Source organism: Cyclopterus lumpus, chromosome 6 (genome assembly GCF_009769545.1).
Source record: "Cyclopterus lumpus isolate fCycLum1 chromosome 6, fCycLum1.pri, whole genome shotgun sequence".
NCBI classification, from domain to species: Eukaryota; Metazoa; Chordata; class Actinopteri; order Perciformes; family Cyclopteridae; genus Cyclopterus; species Cyclopterus lumpus.
Genome location: NC_046971.1, coordinates 7,554,375 through 7,575,733, shown reverse-complemented (window position 1 = coordinate 7,575,733; position 21,359 = coordinate 7,554,375). Strand labels below are relative to the sequence as shown.

Sequence of the window (21,359 nt, the reverse complement as noted above, 5' to 3'; positions counted from 1 at the left end):
TTGAACCTCGTGTTACCAATAAATCAATACATTTGTTATAATCTTTATTTTCTTTTGACTACTTTGTGAGATGCAATAATTATCAGAAGAAAGTTGCTGATCTGTAGGGCGAGAAAAGTTCGAAGTTGGAAATTGTTGCCAAGCAACAGCACAGGTCAAGCTTCTTGCAGCTGCTGACCCAATTAATATGGGAGATATGAGAACTAATGATACTATCTACACAAGGACACTTGAAGATGTAGCCTGCGTACACATGACACCAGGCTCAGATTAGTATGAGCCCTTCTCTGGGCCTGTCTGCGGTTTTGATTTACGCCAGGGGGAAACAATTTGAATTTGTTATGTGTTTTTTTTTTCTCTGACAGGATTTGCTTACAGGACATGTATTCGTGTAAATGAGTTATAGATTGGATTGAAAATGTCTGGGGAAGGAAAAGTGAACAGAATTAGTTTCAGGCAGTGGTTCTCAAACCAGGGTTGGGAACTCTCCAAGGCATGGTTGTAAAACAAAATAAGGGGGGTGTGAGATAATTAATAAGATAAACCATAAGGGAAAAAAATGCTCTACTACAGAAAATGACTATTATTGTTGTTATTTCTAAGGTACTTCAAAGATGTTACTATGTTAGCCACGTTAAAAGCATGCCTATGTGCATAGAATAGATGGTCTGAAAATGTGAACAAATATTCCAATTTTTTAAAGATATTCCCATTGCCTAAATGAAGAATCCTAACGTTGTTGATCCCCTGACTTTCACTCTAGTGCCACCTTGAGGTTGACATTTGTAATTGTGCGTGTAATGAGGCATAACAAATCAATTAGCTTTGTTTTGCCATTTGGACGCTTGTGGACTGGCTCTACATGAATCAGTTAGCTTAATCACTGTCAATTTCAAATTCAAGGTTCATTTATTGTCAGGTTGCACAACGAAATGCAGATGTAGATGTCCCATCCAGACCCAACTATGCTAACGGGGCTTAGCTGTACTTTGTATTCAGTGCTACTTAGCAAGTGTTAGCTTGCTAACCTGCAAAACTAGGTGTTGAAAATCATTAAACCTGCTAAGCTGACAAGCCTAACCCTAACATTTACATTACATTACATGTCATTTTGCTGACGCTTTTATCCAAAGCGACTTACAATAAGTGCATTAAACCATGAGTCCAAACTCAGAACAACAAGAATCGAGAAAGTACAATTTCTTCAATAAAGTATAACTACAAAGTGCTTTCAATGTGAGCATGTTAGCATGCTGTAGTTAGCATTTAGCTCAAAGCGCCACTATGCTCTCTGTATAACCTCAGAGGGGTAGCTAACATGACTCTTGCTTCTTGAGAAAAATCTAAGGATTTTCCAACTGAAACTGTCAAGAAAAGCCATTTTTAGAACATACCTTACTAGAGATTTTATAGCATAAAATATCGAAAAAAAAAGTTATAGTATAATGTGTCATAACATTTTTATAATACTAACTAACTATTTTTTATAATAATGTCAACAGTTATAAAGTATGTTATAAAAGGTTTTTAAAAAATCGTATAAGAAAATCATAAAAAATCGTAGTATAGTATGTCCTAAAATTGTAAGTGTCATATATATGTCCCCAAAAAAAATCAAGACAAAGTCCTCTGTTAGTTTGTCAAATAAATGTTAAAAAATAAGCCCTGACACATTAATTGTATAGTAAGTCAATAAAAAGTCACAGTATATATTTTGTATGTATGTATGTTATGTTATAAATGCCATAAATAGTCATAGTATGTATAATACATTTATGACAAGGGGCTGCAAGTAGATATTACTTCCTTTTGAAGGGTTGAAAACCAGTGATTAAAGTTAATATTCAGAGGAGATCGCTATTAAAGACTAACCCTTCACCGTGATACCACAGGTGAATCTCTGCAACGGTTCATCATCACTAAACGAGTCCTCTGAAGTGTAGCTGCATCCGCACTGAACCCGACTTCACCACTCGCTGTAAATTATCCCTAATAGGAACTCAGTCAGCTAGCTAGGTGCTTTGCGTGTTGTATTATGAAACAGCACAGCTGAACACCTGAGGTCAGTTGCTTGTTGTTTTTCTGGGGAAATATATTTCACTGTCAGAGAGTATTACCCGTTTCTTCCAAGTCTGCCATTGGGTTGAGAGATGAGATATTGATTTTTGGAGGAGCATGCAATAATTGAGAGAACACATCAGAAACGATTTCCAAACACATTTGTGTGGTGTTGAGGCCTTATGCCCATGTTGTGTTAACAGGGTATTGCCCACCTCCTCAATGCATGCAGGGAATGCACTTTGTGTTGAGAGCATTCGTGGTTTGACTGCATTTGGCTTTTAATCACACAAAGCTTCTTTTTTTCTTTTTTTTCCAGATTTGTGGGTCTTTCTGGAGGCCTTTTTGAAACATTTCACAATATTCACAAGTTACTCTGTTACCAATGTCTTCTAGTACCAAATCAAAAAAAGACAGGAACTATGCTTGAAAAATCCAACTGCTCTACGGCTATATATAAACCAGAAAAGTCCCCCCAGGCGAGGCGAGCCACAGCTACAGATCAACTGCAATCTCCTCTGTCTTTGAGCTATCCTCCAATTAGATCGGTGTATCATGTCCTGGCATGGCCCATCACTCTGTGCTGACAGCTCCGTGACTCGGGGAGACCCTGTGAAATGTATCAGTGCCGTCAGTCCCAGCCAGCCAGCAGGTTTACCCCCTCAGTCCTTCCACCGAGCCCAAGATGGTTTCTGTCCCCAGTGGCCACGAGGAGGGAAACATAATTCCTCTCTTATTCCTTCTGCAGGTTTCTGAGATCTTACAGAGGAACATGTGGGCTCAGCTATATTTCTTAACATATCCAACTACTTACTTGGAGGACTGAATCCCCAGACATGGGTTTGTGATAATGATGTCTGCCTTAATATTCTATATGGGAGAAAGGGGATTTGGTTTTATTCTAATTGCCCTCAGTCAAATCAAGTGAAGAATATAATGATGACTGGTGCGCTGCTGGAATGCTTTGTAGCAGCCAGTCATAGAATCCACTGTTTGAAAAATCCAGCGACTTTTCAATCGTGTATTCATTTTATTTGAACTGGAGCTTTTTGTGTCATATGTTTGGAGCGGCCTAGCCCACAAGGCTACTAATGAGAGGCTGTCGGACTCATGTGTAGGACTCACAAAATCAGACATTTGCTGTAGAATTGCAGAAGATTTTTAATAGCATTCAATATTTCTTTTTTTTTGTGAGCGTTTAATTTAATTCTTTACTTTAGAAATCTTGATGTAGGACTCTGAAGTAATAATACAAAAAAAATACACACATTTCAGTGATGTGAAATAGTTTGGACAATGAAGAACAAAATGTAGTTTGAAATATCATAATATAACAATTTTATATTATATTATAACTCAAGGTCGACTCACTCGCTTTTATCTGTATCTCAGTCTCCCTCAGCAAACTACATATTGTTATGTGCATTCTAAAAATAATCAGACAATGGTTAATTGTGGCTTTTCATAACTTCAGATTCCTCCACTAATAAATAATCATATTTTATATTCTAATAAATCTCTCTTTTCAAGTATGATATCAATTGAAACAAAGTTATGGGTCAGAGTAAGTTGCAACAATACTGCCCGTTTGAGGTTTAGTAATTGGGAATAAACACAAATTGCATCCGACGCTGATGGAAAGGTCATTTATTTTGCAGCTATATTTTTTTCTTAATGGTGCTAAATGAAAAAACGCAAGAAGTCATTACAATTCCTCCTGAGGGGGTCATAAATAGTTGTTGAGGTATCCCACCAAATAACAAATATATCAACCTCATGGTGGCCCTAAGGGGAAAAGCCAGGGGATCAACAAAGTCATGAGGATTCATCATCTGGGAACCACGTTCTGGGGATATTTTAGTCTGCACCAACCAAATGTCCATCCTTTAATACCTGGTATTAAAAATACAGGCTTTACTTGTATGACTCACATAACGTGAGCTGTTCATGAATCCAACACAAAATCTGCTTTTCAGACGTAACATCAGGTCACATACGGCAGCAGAACCATTTGATTTGTCCTTCTTTAAATTTGACTAATGAAAACATTTGCCACGTTTACGGATTACAGAAATGTAAGCAGGGAGAATCAGTGGCCTCCTGCTTACTTTAGCTGTAGCCACAGTTAAACCAGGGACACACAGCCGCGTATCGGCACCGCGGGGGCCGCACAACATTTGTACTTGTCTGCGTTGTTTGTTTGCGTACAGACAAACACGGCGATTCCCTTATTGTCCTGGCTGAGGCTCTATATGTTTGTGCATTCAAGTCAATCCTGCACATTTCTGTAAACTGTAACAAATAAACAGAGTTTACACTGTGATATGAGGTAAATATTATACAAGTAAATACTTGTTCATGTCATCTTCCTATACTTACCGCATATTTGATAATTGTCAAGAGATTGCACGACCCTGTTCCATCCCGCTCTCTCCACAGAGATCTCTTTAACGGCGCAGTGAATTTTACAGACCAATTTAACCCATTTGAATAATGGAAGATCTCTGAAAACATAATGAATGTTATAAAGCACACTCCTATTGCATGCTAAAACAGAAGTGACTTTTCTCTGTTGCCTGGCTTCGCCAGCCACCATCACAATGATATGTGTGGTCATTAACGGTGAATATAGGACAGGCAGTAAAGTGGACTCCCTGTGGGTCCCGGGCATCTGTTGCAGAGGGTTCAGCACTGCCATGGAAAATTGGACATTTAGGAGCCAGCTGGAGGACTAGTGTGCCCTGCTGTGCCACCACTACTCAGGTGCCCACTGGCTCCATGCCACCACCGGCTAGAAGCCACTGGACCAAAGCAGGCCAGATGGTGCCCTTGCCAACCTACAGGCAGCCGCTGCCCACTGTCCACTGCCCACACCCCTCCTGCTCTATCATTCAACTCAGGGATGAGTTTAGTCAGGAAAAAATCTGGAGGTATAAAGTTTTTTTGGGGGGGGGGGGGGAGGAAAAAAAAGCTCAACTGAGCGGAGAGTGCGTCGCAATGAAAACGGGGCCCCCGCTACATCACGTGTTTGTTAATGTATGCAGCTGCAAGGGAGAGTCGGAGAATCAGTTGGTATGGGAGAGGATGCTCCGCGGGGAAATAAAGCCATCTCAAGGCTGAACTCATTTGTCCGCAGCTGCGGACTGATAGATAATTATATTAGGAGCTTTAAGTGCTCTTCTGCGATTCAGGTATTACTACCATCTCCAGAGGCACAGGACAAAGTAGGGAGGAGAGGAGTCTGCGTGCTACAGTGGTCCTTCCTCTGCCTCCAAAGATGCGTTTGTTGAAGTGTATTCAACACAAGGGGCACAATTTAAAATCAAAGTCATGTAACAACATCAGTAGTATTGAATCTAGGAAAGACACAAATTTGATTTGGCTTATTCAATTTGCAGAATCAATCAGACCCTGTGTATCGCCCAGGTTAGTGTCTAATGGTGGAAGGCAACATCTCAGCAGTATTGATAACCATTTTAAGAGAACACTATTAATCTAGTGTGAGATTACGGGTGGTACGTGTAAAGCACGGGGTTCATCGTAAGCTAAAGTACAGTTAGCCCATTGACACATCCGATCCAGATTTTTATTAAAGTTGTGTGACCAAACAGTAGTTTCGTATTCATATTGTGCAAAGAGTCAAGCCACAAACACTACACATACTCCTCGATGAATATGATATAATAATGTTTTGTCAACTGCTAATTCATTTGAACATTTAAGCTCATCTCAACAAACAATGAGCCATGTACAGCTGTGGAGAGACGTGTAAAATGTTAAGGTAATATAAATACAGAATACATTAATTTCCCCATGATACAAGATAAATGAACAAAATCAATACGGTGTTGTTGGAAAAATGTTGAATTGAGGTGAAAATAGTTTGTATGTTGTCATTTATCAGGTCAATAATGCAACTTTGTAACTATGTTATCTTTTCCAAAGACTTTGGTTTTGATAATGTGCAATATTCTGTTTTTAATAAAAGTGAACTCCGTATTAAACTTTGATGAATCCATTATTTACACGTACCCTTTATAATGCACGCCTTAAAGTACAACCCTGAACCTGATAAAAAACTGTATTCAAGACCACAGAACCAAATATCCATATATTTAGCCAATTAAATGAGTGCTGATACTCCAGTTTTTAGCTTTTGAATGTCTTTGATTTATTTAACTTTATCAATTTGGAGGATATAATTTGTTGTGCTGTTAAACTATATTGCATTATACAGAGGGGTGTTTCTGGTATTTAGCCATCCCTCATTGATATAAATGCGGTGGACAAAATAATAGAAACAGGAACATTATAATCTTCATAAAGGTGGGATTTATTACAGGACTGTTGTATGACACCTGTTTTAGCTAGGTGTACCTAATAAACTGGCAACTAAATGTTGTCTTCAAACACAATGAATATACACTCATACATGAGCCAAAGACAAGAATTAAATGTAAATGGAAATACTTTATTTCACTATTACACAATAACAAGCTTGGAAAGAAAAAATTACAAAAAAGGAAAAAACGGAAACAAAATGCTACAAAGCACATCATAATATAGACAATTCATAAATGTGGCAACGGAACCTTAAGCTAACTGCCTTTACTCTATCTAAGGTTGATCATCATCACCGAGAATTTTAGAAATCAGCAAAAATGTTTTGGACATCAAGCACAGTCATGCCAGTAATAGTAATATCTTACAGATTTATGTATCGATGATGCAGAGTGGAGGAGAGTGATCCTTAAAGGTTCACGCTTTAGTGGAGAGACAGAACAAAGAGAGTGGGTTTGAGGAAACTGTAGTCCATCATCTGTTTGGTACGATACGGGTCTGCTTTTGGTATAAAGAGGAGTTTTGGGGGGCCAGACGTGGGTCACAGAGTATTTGCAAAAACACTCTTAACGCTCGACGTGCACGAGGTGCCAGTTGGCCGGGGTTGTTTACAAAGTAGAGCACACAAACGGAGCGAGAAATCATCAGAAAGTACCTGAAGGTTACATTTTGACACGTGTCTGTATTTGACAATGTGACGTTGTATAAATGAGACTGTTTCGCCGTCCCCCATCCATCTGGTTCAGCAAATCAAATCCTAACAATGCAAACACTATCTGACCTACGCCCGTGGAGAGGACAGTGAGGAGACATAAGGGTGGTGTTACTTTGTTTTTTACATGGAGAACACTGTACAGGTGCCTTCAGATCTGCCGGGACTAAAGGCACATGGGGTCCACTGAGCAACAGATGTGTCCATTCTGGAAGTGAGAAACAAAGACACATGTTAACGGATCATCGTCACACTTTTAACACGTGAAGCCCAACGGTTCATATTTTCAAGGTGGCGCTGCAGTATACAGATTGCGTTTGGCATTTACGGTTCCTCTGCTTGTCATTTCGGCACCAACCGATCCAAAATGGAGTTATTCTACTGAGAATAGAAATCTCAAGAGTCATTTCGCTTTTTAAACTATGGGGAAGATGAACGCCCTGGATCGCTAAAGGTTCGCAGGCATGTGCTAAAACTCTCCAAAATCACAGTGCTATGAAACTGACTGCACCTGTTCAAAAATAATAAACCCACTCTCGTATATTTGAATTTAATCTTTGACATTTTTTTTTTTTAAAGATAGCATATATTTAATGGCTGTCATCATTTTTGAAAAGGTGTAGACATCATCGTCAGGCAGGCAGAGAGACAATATTCCATCCCAGAAACTCAGACAAGGGAGCCAGTTTCTTTGTGGATTAGTCCTGAAGCTGAGGCAAACAATTAGTGCTCACAATTGTTAATGAAGAGAATATTCGCCTGCATAGTTTATTTCTCCAGTGATTGTTCTGTGCATTTCACACGATTTAGTTAGTGTTGGACAGACGAGTCCAGACTTTATGCTTTATGCTGCTAGCTGTAGTTTCATATATAGCAGACAAAGAAAACACTTGTTAATAACGTGTAAATTGTTCCCATAAAATATCAAACTTTCGAAAGAAAAGTTCACAAATGGAACATCACATCTTATGTGTTATACTCTCTGCTCTTTATTGTGCTTTGGAACAAAAAAAGCACATTCTTGGATCACAAGATTTTACATTTTCTGAATGAAAATGAATATCGTATTATTTTTTTTTTATCTCTAGCCAATAACTATCACGTGGATATATGTGGGAAACAAAATAGCCTACTTATTTCATTTTTTTAAAAATATTTGGTGAGATCTACCTGTGTTTCTACCTGCAAAACCTTTGTGTGCAGATCAGATGCAGCACACAGACAGATGAATCAACACCTACGGACATGTTTACCCCCACGTGTAATAAATACACGCATGCGGTGTCCAAGATGCACAAACTGCCTCCCCAATGCAAAGTCTAGACGACTGACAGAAGGTTATCAGTCTCCGAACCATTTTTCTTTTTTTGGTGTCTCGCCTGCCACTGATCTGTAATTTGCCGTTTGGAGGCCGCCCGCGGGGCCGGTGCCTTACCTTGCACTGGCACAGGGTGCACTCTGTGCCATGTTTGATCCAGGAGGAGCCGCTGAAGCGTGAGATGTCGTGCTCGTCCGTGCACGTCTTGGTGATGTCGTTGCGGATGGTGTCAGCCTGGCAGGGGTCGGTGACACAGCGGGGACAGCACTCGCCCTCGGGCACCACGGTAAACTCACAGTCCACGGGCGGGCAAGGCAGAGGCCAGCAGTCCACCTGCCCCTGCTGCACGGGCGGAGGCAGACAATTTGAGAAAGATGCACAGACCGAGGAAAAAGAAATAATAAAAAAATCACATTATCCAGCCCTAAACAAGTTATTCATGCAAATACACATATTTCTCATGACGCTGTATATTTGCACGCTAGGGGGAGCGTCTCCACTTGATAATGAAAAAAAAAAGTTGTTAAGGTACCGAGAAAATATAGATGAGCAGAGCAATCTTCCAACACAGTCAGCAGGTTTTTTTCCTTTTCTTTCTTCTAGACAGTAAATGCTCCAGCTTTTTAACGGACTCGTCCTCGTCCCCCACTCTCATTGCTGCCGCCGTATTAAATCTCACAGCAAACCTTCAGCCCAGAGAGCCTCATTGGATACTGTCATGTTCTATCGGCCTGAGAAAACAGGTCATATATATATATATATATATATATATATATATATATATATATATATATATATATATATATATATGTATGTAACTTTACACATCATAACTACGGTACGCTATACCATTCTGGCCTGACCCACTTCTGCTTACACTGCTGTCCACGAGCCTTTATGCTTCACACCTCTTCTGGTAAATGAAATACGGGCCCAGACTCTATATATGTTTAAGCACAGACGCAGACACAAAAGGCATACACACATTAAGTTACAGGAGGCTTCCTGCAAGTGTACCACCGGGAATATTTAATATCGCTGAAAATTGTCTGGCTCAGCATTTTAGAAATGTTGTAGTAAATTAGGCCGGCTATAAAGCTAAGGCTCACGGAGTGCTAATGCCCACTCCCTGCCTCTATGTAGCGTGTAAACATTTGAAGTGGGAAATCCCCCCGAGTGGCACTCTTTGCGCTTAGTCGGGGGGGGGGGGGGGGGGGGGGGGGGGACGTTAAGGGGATAAGGGGATGTTATCACCTTTGTCTGTTTATGCAGATTATGGCCTATGATCACAAAAGGCGAGAGAGAGATTTGCTCTACAATCAGCTTTTTTATAAAAAAATCATTTCCCACAGAGCGGTGCGTCGTGGCAAAACTTGATCAACCTAAAACCGAAGCCGCTCTTTAATCTCTTTTGTGAGATTTTTTTTTTTCTCATTTCAATCTGGCTTTGCATTCAGTGGTCACACTATCTGTGATTTAATCTCTTTCCTTTTACCGAGACAGATGTAAGGATTCACGATGTTGTCACAAAATGCCTCCAGTGTATTAAAAAACTGGTGACATTTATATTATGCCTGGGAATCAGTCGGCATGTCATCACGCTCTTCCTTTTATAAGTGCGACCTATGGTGAAAGAAATGTGCTTCTTTGATCCACTGGGGACTTAACAAAATAGCAAATCAAAGAGGGCCCATGTGGCCCATTCTGCAAAGGCCACGTCTTGATTTCAAATGATTGCACGGTTAACGGAGAAGGATTCGCGTCTGGCTGCCGTCACTGTGTATGTTAAGGCCCCCCCCCCACCCCCCCGCTGAGCCTGGACCGCCATGGATCTGCATTCAAGGTTCATTTCACGTCCCCTGTCACGCCACTGGAGCCCCGGTACGGCATCGCACGGCAGCCTTCTCACCCCCCACCGCGTGGCTGCCGGTCTTTTGCTTCCGCCCGATATGTTCCTGTCCATCTGTAATCAAGTGTGTGTCTGTGTGTGTGTGTGTGTGTGTGTGTGTGTAGATGACGAGCGTGTGTTGTCGTGGTGGACCGCCTGTCCGTGTGGACATGGTGAACACCCTGCACTTACTCGTGTTTGGATACTGCATGTGTGCGCGCCCGCATCCCCAAATGTGTTTGTGTCTGTTTGTGTCAACATATATATAAGTGCCTACAGTGTGCACAGCCTCAGCCAGAGTGAAGCCTGAGCGAGCCCGCTTTCAGACGACTCTGCTTCCCCGCTGCCTCTCGGCTGAGCGGTGATTTCCAACCTCTTGTATAAATGGCCCCGCTGAAAGAAATCTAAAAAGCAACCCTCAGGTCCGGGCATCGGGACAGCATTATAATGGCAGAAGGTGGGGGCGGGGGGAATGGCATTAGTGTTGCTTCTCAGACCATAAATCTGTCAGAGTGGAGCCAACTTATATCCTCCAGTATGGTTGTAGCAACAAAAGGGGAGAAATAAGACGGGAAAAGGAGTTGTAAAGTGCTCGTCGGAGATCCACCCGGGGGGATGATTTGCGAGTCACCGAACAGAAGGAGTGACACTCGTGCGGCGGTGGTGGCCAGTGACGGTGTGATAGAATGCAAAGGATGTGCATTTTGCATTTCATATGCATAATGGCTATGTGGTGAGAGAGGCGTCGAAGGTAGAAGGATTTACGGTTTCTGTCAGGTTCACTGGGAAACGCTTATGAGATGCTTCCCCCCCGTACAGGCTTGTTATATTAGCGCTGTGGAAACCGCGGAAAAAAGGTCAACACGGCAGAAGACCACCGAAGGAAATAGTGCTCGTGTTTTACTCGCAAAGATTTATACGATGAACAACCATGTTGTTTGGTTTTTGTGTGAGGAATAGGATGGCGTGGAGAGAGGACAGTCGACGCCACGAAAAAAACACACGTGCTGCAAAATACTCATCAATCAACTAAACCTTCTCGGAGCGTTACAGCTCCCCCTCTCCAGCCACGCGCGTTCTCTCAACCTTGGACGTGCCCTTCAAATAAAATGTTCCATCACAGCAGACAACAGCGCAGCAGAGGGTCCTTTTTTTTGAGTTCTTTAAAATCTCACTAATCACTCACTTCTTTTTCTCCTGCCACGAGTTGCAAAAGCAATCTTCCTTTTCTCCTCCCTGCAACCTTTTCCCATTCCCCTCCTATAATCGCTCCCCATCTCCGAACCACGAAACTTCTCTCTTTCGACTTTCTTTACACGGCGCCTCTTTAATTTGTGAGCATTTCCATGGAGACTGGAGTATTTGTTCTGTTCCTCGCGTTTGCCCAACCGTTGGCACAGCGATGAGTGCTTACGGTGCAAATTGCGTCGACAAAAAAAATAAATAAATTCATGCGATGTAACCTTTATGAGCGTGTGGGGGATGGGGGAGGGGAGATACTTACCAGGCACTGGCACTGCTGGCAGTTCTCCACCCAGGTGTCCCCGCTGCCGTAGGTGAGCAGGCCGTTCTGGTGCAGACACTGGCTGCTCAGGCGAGGGTCGCACTCGGGGCAGCAGAACAGGTCGGCGTTGGGGTTGTCGCAGTCGCACACCATCCTGCGGCACATCACCTGGCCGGCCTGGGCACAGCAACACGTACGTATGCGTCACGTGATAAGGCACATGCACACGCGTGTGCAAAGACGAGGCCATTTTGTTTGACGGGATCGTTAAACATGTATGTTGATCATGAATATTGTAATACATTTTTTTTATTTTTTTTATAAAAGGCTGTGTAGCCTAGCAACTGATCTGAAGCGCTGTTTTATGGCTTTTCAGGGTCCGAGGGAAAAAGACACACGGGATTGAAATATATGTAATGAACAGTGAAGTTCCTGATCACCAGTGTGGCGTTTGAAGAAGTGCTACTGGGCTGTCGAGTTGTCGCAGCGACTTAAGGTTCCTTCCACGTACAAGAACCGCTCCGGGTCTGAATTCAACTCATTACCTTTGTCACATAACTTCTCTCCCACTCACGTCTATTGCTGCCACTTGCAATGTGCAACCGTCGGAGGAAATACAGGTAGAAATGTTCGTCCCAGACGCGTGGACAAAATGAGTTGATAAATCAATTAGTTGATTGACAGAAAAGCTATCTGCATATTTATTTTCTGCCATTTTTGTCCCTTTATTAGATTATTGGCAAACAATGAGAGGAGAGAGAGAGAGATAGAGAGATAGAGAGAGAGAGAGAAACATTTATACCTGTAGTTTCTTCAAAGTCCAAATATTATTTTGGACTGTGTTTCTTTATTGCTCAATCATTTAGGATTCTGGACCACTTGTTCTGGAGCTGCAGTAATTCTAATTAGTTTCTGTAATTGTTGTATCCCCTCTGCCAATTAAATAAAATATTTTAGAAATTAGCTTCCCCACCGATAGACGCACTCGAGCACCAACCCCCCCCCCCCCCCCCCCCCCATCTGGTGCTGCAGGCAGATTGAAACAATTAACTATTTGCATTTTGCGTGACCTCTGACTTTGTCTTCTCCGGGATGTGACCTTGGTTTGCCCCTTCAGTTAGTCGCAGCTCTCCGTCTGATATCCAGCTGTGTCCGTCTCAACAATAACATGTTTACTGATCTGCTTCTTCAATCACTCAATACAAATATGTTTGACAGGCAGCTCCTCAATCTCTCAAATCAATTAATATGACTCATTTAATTAAGGAGCCATTTCTGCCCTGGTCCTTTGTAATCAAATGAATAATTTGTTGCTTGATCATTCACCACCGACACTAATCCACTATAATCACCTTCCACTATTGCCAGAAATGCTGAAATGCAAAGTATGACCGGCCCGTGACCTGATAATCATGGAGAGAAAATGTGTTTTAAATGATGGAATGAGTGTTTTGGACCAACTGATCCCAGATGCCTTGTCACTGGGGCGTCAGAAATCAATCAAAGCAACTACATTAAAAGCTTGAGTCACTCTGGTCCACCTTTACAAGTCATTCCATATAGCTCACGTTTCCATCTGCACTCACTTTTTGTCTTTTAGTCTTTACACATTTTACACATTTGTTTTTTTAAAAAGGCAAAAGGGTGTAGACGAGGACCGTCTTTCATCACCGCATTCTGATATTTGGAAAAAAAAGGACTTGGCCCAAAGGGGTCACCAGTGACATTTGCACTGGGAAGGTAGGGCATTCACACGGCGTTTTGTAGAGCGGTTTAGCTGAAAAGCGCTGCCTTCTGTGGGCATCAAACCAAAATATGAGGTGAAACCCGACAGTGACCGAAATATTGGTAATAGTTACCTCTGGGGTCGTCACTACGAGAGACCCTTTATACGTTACGAGCCATCACCCATCGTTTAATTTAGACTTTTTCCAGATAACTAAGGCAAACTGGAACCTGAGGATGTCATGGGTTTTAATACCTTTTACATGAAGGTGGCACGACATCGGTCTTTCATGCCATCTTCACGCCACAAATAAATAAAAACTCTTTTTTTTCCTTCTTTTTTTCTAAAGATCACAGATTGGTTCAAGGGCAGCATTAAGACGACAGGACAAAACAAGGTGACTTTGTTGCTGATTGGCACTGTGGGAGACGTCATCACTCATAGAAGAACATACCGTTTGTTATTCTTTGTTTCAACACTAAAATAGCAGCGAGAGAACAAACAAAGAACGGAAAACCGTAATCCTAGAGCAGTCTGGAGCACATGCAGTAATAGAGAGAGGGAACACCATTACTCAACTCTCTGTGGCACTGGGCACATTTCTTCTGTTTCTATCCGCCTCTCAATCCTTTCTTATCTCATCCATCTTTCCACTTGTCCATCTCTGTCTATTCCGGTCAGTCCATATACCGCTGCGTTGGCTTCTCTCTGTCTGTCTGTCTCCACCCCCTCTCTGATCTACGTGCCCATCTCCTTCTGTTTCTTACCTGGCAGGAGCACACAGAGCACCTATCGCTGTCCAGCACCCAGATCTGCCCACTGTGCTTGACCTTGTTGTCATGGATACAGTCACCGGTGCAGTTGTGGCCGTGAGGGCACCGGCAGTCGTAGCCTCCGTCCAAGTTGAAGCACACTGTGTCGTTGGCACAGGTGTTCCTCCCCGATTTGCATTCATTAATATCTTGCGGGGGAGCAGAACAAAAAGATGACGTCATACATATGCAGAGTGCAGAACCACAGTTTGTTTATGCATGGCTTGTGGAAATGAGGATTTTTTTATTACAAGCCCCGTAACATTTGCACCGGTAACATGGTGACAAGGCAAAAGAGCATTGTCATTACAGAATGTACAGTACATCTTGGTCCTCTTGCTCCATGCACCCCATAAATTGCAGCTCAAATGCAGCTGTAAAATGTAGCAAACCCCAAAATTTCAGATCTCGACCCAGAAATCTACTTTTTGTCAAATTATAACTTTGCTTTGTGAAGCTCGGGCAGGTATTTTTTGTTTTGTTTTTGAGAGCGCCTTCAATGTGCCTTTTTTTTTTTGTTTGTTTTTTACTGCTTCTGGCAAATCACACTGACAGGCAAGAGGGGGGTCAACGAGTTGAGCAGCGCTGCTATTGTTACAGGCAACGGTTGGATGTTGCTGTAGATGGAGGGTTTCCATTTTGACAGGTGACACTTCTCCTGACAGGCTGTATCAGAGAGAATGTTACAGAAAATGAACAGGCTGCAAAAAAGCTCACTGTCGTCTGTTTACATAATATATTATGTAAAAAAAGGGGGAGAGGAAAACAAACTGATAATGACACGCCTATCCAATCACAGCAATATGCACAGGAGTATAACTGAGAGTTACTCACATCAACAAGTTCTGTTTAATTAAGAGGCACTATTTTCACTGCTTGCTTCTGTAATCTCTCAACTTTAAATCTAGAAACCAAAGATCTTTTTTTTTATCTGAGATGTAAAGTCAGGGGACATTTAATGGAAAATAAATTAGGTGTTTTCTAGTAAAGTGGCATTGTGGAGCTATAAGACCCAAAAACGGTCATATTCTTGCAATGCTAAAATCTATGAACCAAAATGTAAACCTCATTTGAGTGTGAGAACTTTCAGACCACTCACCTACGCACGATTCCCCACTGGCGGAAAACAAGCCGTTGTCATGGTAGCCGTCACGGCACTCACAGTGGTACCAGCCGGGCAAGTTGACACAAGTGGATTTACTATCGCACTCGACAAAGCCGTCCGCACACTCATCAATATCTGAAGAGAAGAAGAATAAGACATCCATATACAGTCGCTATCTTGTTGCTTTCAAAACATGCTCTTTACAGCAAATGGGCTATTGAGCTCCATTCTTGCCCGATAGGCATTTTCAACACTGACTGACTCAAAATTGATACAACAACGTGTCTAGCATTTGAGTGAATCTAGTCCGTAGGCTTCATTGATCAAGCACAGTTGCATAGCCAGAGAACAACATATGTATCAATAAAAGATAGCAGGGAATGAATGAATCTAATATAACAAGCCTATTCTAAGAAGCCAGAGATTTAAAGGGCTCGCATTTTTTTTTTCAAACACGGTCTAATCCTCAAACACATGCAGGCGAACAAAGACATTCTGAGGTGTGTGTACACTTTTACTGAACTTTACTCGGACAACAGGAGTTAATGCGAGGTGACGTGCGGAGAAGCTCATCAAAGGGCTTTTAACGCAGCTTCTCACACATCCTGTGGGCGGTTGTCAATAGATGGAGCTCATGTTTGTTTTCACAGAGCTCCACTTAGAAATATCCTTGACTCTGCCTCCTCCTTCAGCTCTTGTCTTTAATAAAAAACTTTGATTACATGCTCTGACGCGCTCCTCGCTGCATTTGTTTTCTTCCCTCCGCTTCTCGTTTTGACTCTCTCTCGCTCCCCGTTTCTGTTGACAACGGGCCGACATCCTGCCCTTTTATTTCAACAAGGGACCGGGGCAACTTTACTGCAAACGTCAAACCGAGAACTAATATAATATAATTTCCAACAATGAGCATAATAACAAACAGAGAGACGGATCGCTCTGATATTTCAGCTAACATTTAATTAAACTGAGGGCCGGGCCCACACGCGAGAGGAAATAAAGCCTGTCATTATACAGTAGCGCTAAATGTGTTAGGCCCAGACATGCACCGTGATTAAATGTGTCTGTATGGCCTGTGATGTTTAGTTTTTTTGTGCATGATGCATGATGCTCTGCTCTCATTATTAAAATGGCAGTGTGCCGCGTCTGACCTTCTCCACATCTGCCTGCAACAGTATCCCCCACAGAGCGACAGACAGACGGGTCCGTGGTCCCCCACCGCCCAGGAAGTAATGGGATTAAGATCTATTGGCTAATGAGCCCACAGCCTTTTAATAGAATTTCTGCAGCAGATTAACTGTCGATGAAATGTCCGGCAGATTATCAATTAAAAAATGACCCGCATTTGTCTGAGAAGCAGGTTTGCTTAATAAAACCCTCCCCATGTCTTCCAGATCGCTCTTTTTCCAAGTGGCAGACTTTAAAGCAAAAGCTCACATTTGACTAATAACATCAGTTTGGTGAGAGCAGAGCACCTCGTTTTCTCCCCTTGGGTCAGCAATGCTGGGTTAAAAGGGCACAGGCTTGAAAATCTACAGCAGATCCTCTGAACAAGCCTATCTCCAAAAAAAGAAAAGAGATATGAGCTCTCTCCATTCCTGAAGAGAAACATCCAATGCTCTTTGCTGCCTGTGACTTCCAGTGTGATAAAAGTCAGCAAAGGGAAAAGCTGCATGATGTCTGCCGGTATATTAAAAAAAAACTAAAAAACATTGACGCTGAATTTGTTTGGATCATCCTCTTCTCCCCCATAAGGCTTAATGATCCTGTTCAAAGTACAACTGAGCAGTCGGATACTATTTATAACTGATGGTGAAGGGAGTCTAAAAATATGCAAATAGCTATTTTCAGCTATTTTCATTCAGGTGTTTTAGAAACTTGACTTGTCGTGGCTGTAACAACAGAGGGTTACACCCTGAGCAGAAAGATTCACCGTTTTTCTCTTTTATATCGAGCCAAAACTGTCAGCTTCAATTATGGCTCGTTGCTTCTCAGCCAGCTGTCAAATCAGCTCCTAAAGTGCGGCGGCGTTTTAAGACGACGGAACTCACAGATGGCGCACCTTGGCCTGGACAAGATTGAATGTGTGAGGGACAGCAAGGATACAACACGCTTCCAAAAGTCTCGCCTTCTCTTTTTATCGCCTGGCGTAAATAATAATGGAAGATCATTGTAATCAAATCATCAACGGTGACAATCAAGACGAGACCCCCCCTCCCCCCCCACACTCCTGAAAGCTCCATCTCTACTGAATCGCGAGGCTCCAGCTTCGGTTGAATCGCAGATGGTGGACGGCACGGTATCTTCCCTTGTTGAATCATGGTCATGTTTTTCTTAAAAAAGAAATACAAATAAAATAATACAAATCTGGCTTTTCTGGATCCATCCCCTGGAGAGGTCAAGGCCACGGATGGACATTTATTTGGGAGTTATCTTGCTGACTGAAAGATGTGGAAACTGAAGAGAGAAAAACCTACACAAAGAGAGGTGGTTGAGGAGGAGGAGGAGGAGGAGGAGGAGGAGGAGGAGGAGGAGGAGGAGGAGGAGGAGGAGGAGGAGGAGGGGAGACAATGAGACCGACTCGTTATCCTGAGTGGCAGCCTGGAATCAAGGGCTCTATTAAGGCAGGACAAAGTGAGGACTAAGCAGTCGGTCTTTCTGCACCCTCCTGGGCTTGTTATGCCACTCGGCCACCTCCTCCTCTCTTTCTTCATCCTCTGCCTTCGCCTCTCCACGTGTTCCCCTTTTCACTTCGAACGGCTATCCCTGTCTCGGGGCTCAGGCAAAAAAAACAAAAAACAAACAGAGGTGACCTCGTCGTCACCTTCCCACACTGCTGCAGTTTTCTCTCTCTTTGAGCAGAAGGAAAAAAGGCAGAGTTTAGAGTTTAGCCTGGCCTGCCCTCTTTTTGTCTTCATCCGTCCCTTTCATTGTCCCTGCTCCCTCCAACCCTCTCCACTTCGCATCCTCGCTTCCCATCCCGACGCTGGATCGGTGCAGTTCTCTGCTTTTACCCCGTCATTCTTTCCTTCGCTTCCACCATTCTCGCCCCACCCCCCGTGTCTTTTCACCTCCTCTGACTGACATGCCCTGTGGGAGTTGCGGTGCAGCTCTACGGTGTTGCACCGCCGTTACCTGCTACCGCACGTACGTCTCCCCTACAGGAACCTGATTCAAACTGATTTCCATTCCCATAGAGGTCTACCTGGTAATCCTGACAGGCACCAGGAGTCCTTATTCAAAGGCGTCTCCGGATCGTCACTGAACCTTCCCCTCTGCTTTTATGTCGGATGCCATTTAACAATGAATGGATTGTATGAATTAGCAGAATTTGTCATGTCACATCACGTTTGCAACGACGCCTGATAAAAGGCTGCAGAACCTTTAAGTCGATATTAATGTGTACAAAGCTTTTATCGGCAACGTGCGACAGGGTAAGAAATGGATTCCAGATCCCTGCTCTTTAATGTACAGTACAGTGTAATTGAGTGATTGTCACTGGTCCTCAGTCTTCATTAAGAGAACGAGCGAACTCAAGTAATCAATCATCACGGAACCCGAGGAAAATTGAGTTACACACTGGGTTCCTGAAGATGAAACAGACACTAAAGACGCAAATCCATATCTGCAAGCACTTGAGTGGGAGAGTGGATGAGTAATCATGGAAAATTGAAAACAAGCCTGGTGAACAATCGGTTGCTGCGAGCGCACACACAGAACGCAATCGCTCTCCATCGCTGTGAAATTCCTCCACCCTTGAACCGAAATCACCATTCGTGAACTGGTGGAAAACATGTAAAAGGGAGTTTCAGCACGGTTGCCGTGTTTCTGGATGTAATGACGTTTAATCTCGAAAGCCCCTGAGAGAGAGAGAGAGAGAGAGAGAGAGAGAGAGAGAGAGAGAGAGAAAGAGAGAGAGAGAGAGGGAGAGAGAGAGAGAGAGAGGGAGAGAGAGAGAGAGAGGGAGAGATCATGGTGTCGTGTTTTCATCGCTGCCGCTCAGAGGTAAACACCTGTGACTATTGCAGTCAGTCAGGAAAACTGATTTGTTTTCTCACTAAAGACAAAGGCGAGATATTAATGTTTTTTGTTGTTGTTTTTGTCCAGTTGGAAAGGGGCTATAAGAGGAGCACCGAGAGAACCGGACATTTCACGTCCTACTAATTAGCTATCAAGCCTGCAAAAATATGTTCGCAGTGCAGAATTTTACTCACAGACAGAGAAACTGGTTCCATTACGAAAACAAGAACATATATAACATTTCCACCTCTGGGCTGCTGATTTTTTTTTTTTTCCTTCTCAAAAGAGAGCACGGGACGTTTAATTTACAGGGAATATCTGTATGCTGCAGCAGAGAAGGGGGAGGGGGGGGGGGGGAGAGAGGAATTGAATTTTCATTGGCCTTTAAAGCAACGTAGATGTTCGGCGCGGCAACTATATCCCTGGGAGATGTGTCATTTAGGTAGACGCAGCAGGTTGCGTTCAGCTCGACGACAGCTCCGGCCATTAGCAGGGGCCTAATTAAGACACACTAATTAGGGGTGATGGAGTGAGGGCTTTGTGAGGCCGTCTGTAAATAAATAACGAATACATAATCACTATGCTTAAACAAGCCGCTTGAGCACCAACAGGCACAGGCCCCCGGGCCATGTGGGTAAATGTGGGAGCAAAGGAGGGAGAGCGTGAGAGCTGCAGCGATGCATCATGGGAGCTGTCAGGGAGCGCAACAAAAATGATTCCGTTTTTTAAAATATTCACTACCTGTGCCTGAGAGTCGTGTGGGAGGCTGGCGCCCAGGGGAGATTTCAACTCTGATGAGGTTGTGTGTTTTTTTTACTCGCCTATTGCGTAATACACGTTGTGACTTTTCTCGAACAGGCCAGTTGGCGATGCGCGTGCAGCCGACCTTCATCTACTTGAATAACATTCCCCATGACTACCTGTACGACGTTTCATTGGCCACTTATCTTCATGCTCGTGTGACTCCGGCTGTCTGATTCTTTGTCTATCTGTTGTTTTGACTCAACAGTCAGTCTGATTAGTTGTTTTTTTTTATCTGTCGAGTCTGTGTTTTTGTCTCAAACTCTGACAAGTTTCCTGGAGCTCGACATCAATGTAAATGAGGTCTGAGGGAACAAATTGTTTGTCTGGCCCTGTTCGCCTCTCGGTCCTCGTCAATAAGCCAGCGGGACCTCACGGCTCCACATCTCACTGCCTTCAAAGCTTCTTCTCCCATCCGCCTCCCCATATTCTTCTACGCTGCTATTTCTCCCCGTTTCATTTTTACATCTTATGATAAATCACCTCTGTCTTTTCCTCCCGTCTCATTTCCTCTCATCTGCTACGTGTTACCCAATAGTTAAATACCCTCTGTTTCTCTACCTTACGTCCTATTCAAGCTGTGCTTCTCTAACGTATCTTTCTTCATCTTTCCTCAAAGAGCGCAGGGAAATGTAAAGTTAAAGAAAGGGTTCTAACGACTCATTGAATATTGGATGAAATATGGACGCTCTGGTGAACAGGAGCCATTTTGCTTACGCAAACAAAACCCTCCGCTCTTTAGATCACATCTCTCAATCACAGTATCACTTCAGATGGAGAAAGTGTGCTGGTATATGATCACAACTTGAGAGAACGAGTTCCTTTTTCTTCCCAATAAAACGTGGATTCACAGCGTAGGTGTAAAACCCTCGGGGTCTCTGATGGTGCTCTCGAAACGTAACCCCTACAGGAGTGTGTAGGAGTCACCTTAAATTGTGTCATTAACATTGAACATACAATTATTTTATCTTTTCCTCCTTGTCCTTAAAAGATCACTGTTGATGCTAAACTAGCCTCCCTGTGATTCGGTGACGCTGATGATTAAAAGTCCTTGTGAGGACGGATGAAAGGGAGAGG

General features: G+C 43.0%; 1 protein-coding gene across 1 annotated transcript in view; it reads right to left on the bottom strand.

Moving 5' to 3' along the window:
- Nucleotides 1–7,236: 7,236 nt before the first annotated feature.
- Nucleotides 7,237–21,359, bottom strand: part of nell2a (neural EGFL like 2a) — a 68,258-nt gene continuing 54,135 nt past the window's right edge. Inside the window, exons 16-20 of the mRNA XM_034535346.1 lie at nt 15,459–15,599; nt 14,315–14,508; nt 11,822–11,998; nt 8,547–8,771; nt 7,237–7,319 (exon numbers count right to left, since the gene is read on the bottom strand). Coding sequence (XP_034391237.1) covers nt 7,278–7,319; nt 8,547–8,771; nt 11,822–11,998; nt 14,315–14,508; nt 15,459–15,599 — 779 coding nt within the window. The 3' untranslated portion in view covers nt 7,237–7,277. The remainder of the gene's footprint in view (nt 7,320–8,546; nt 8,772–11,821; nt 11,999–14,314; nt 14,509–15,458; nt 15,600–21,359) is intronic.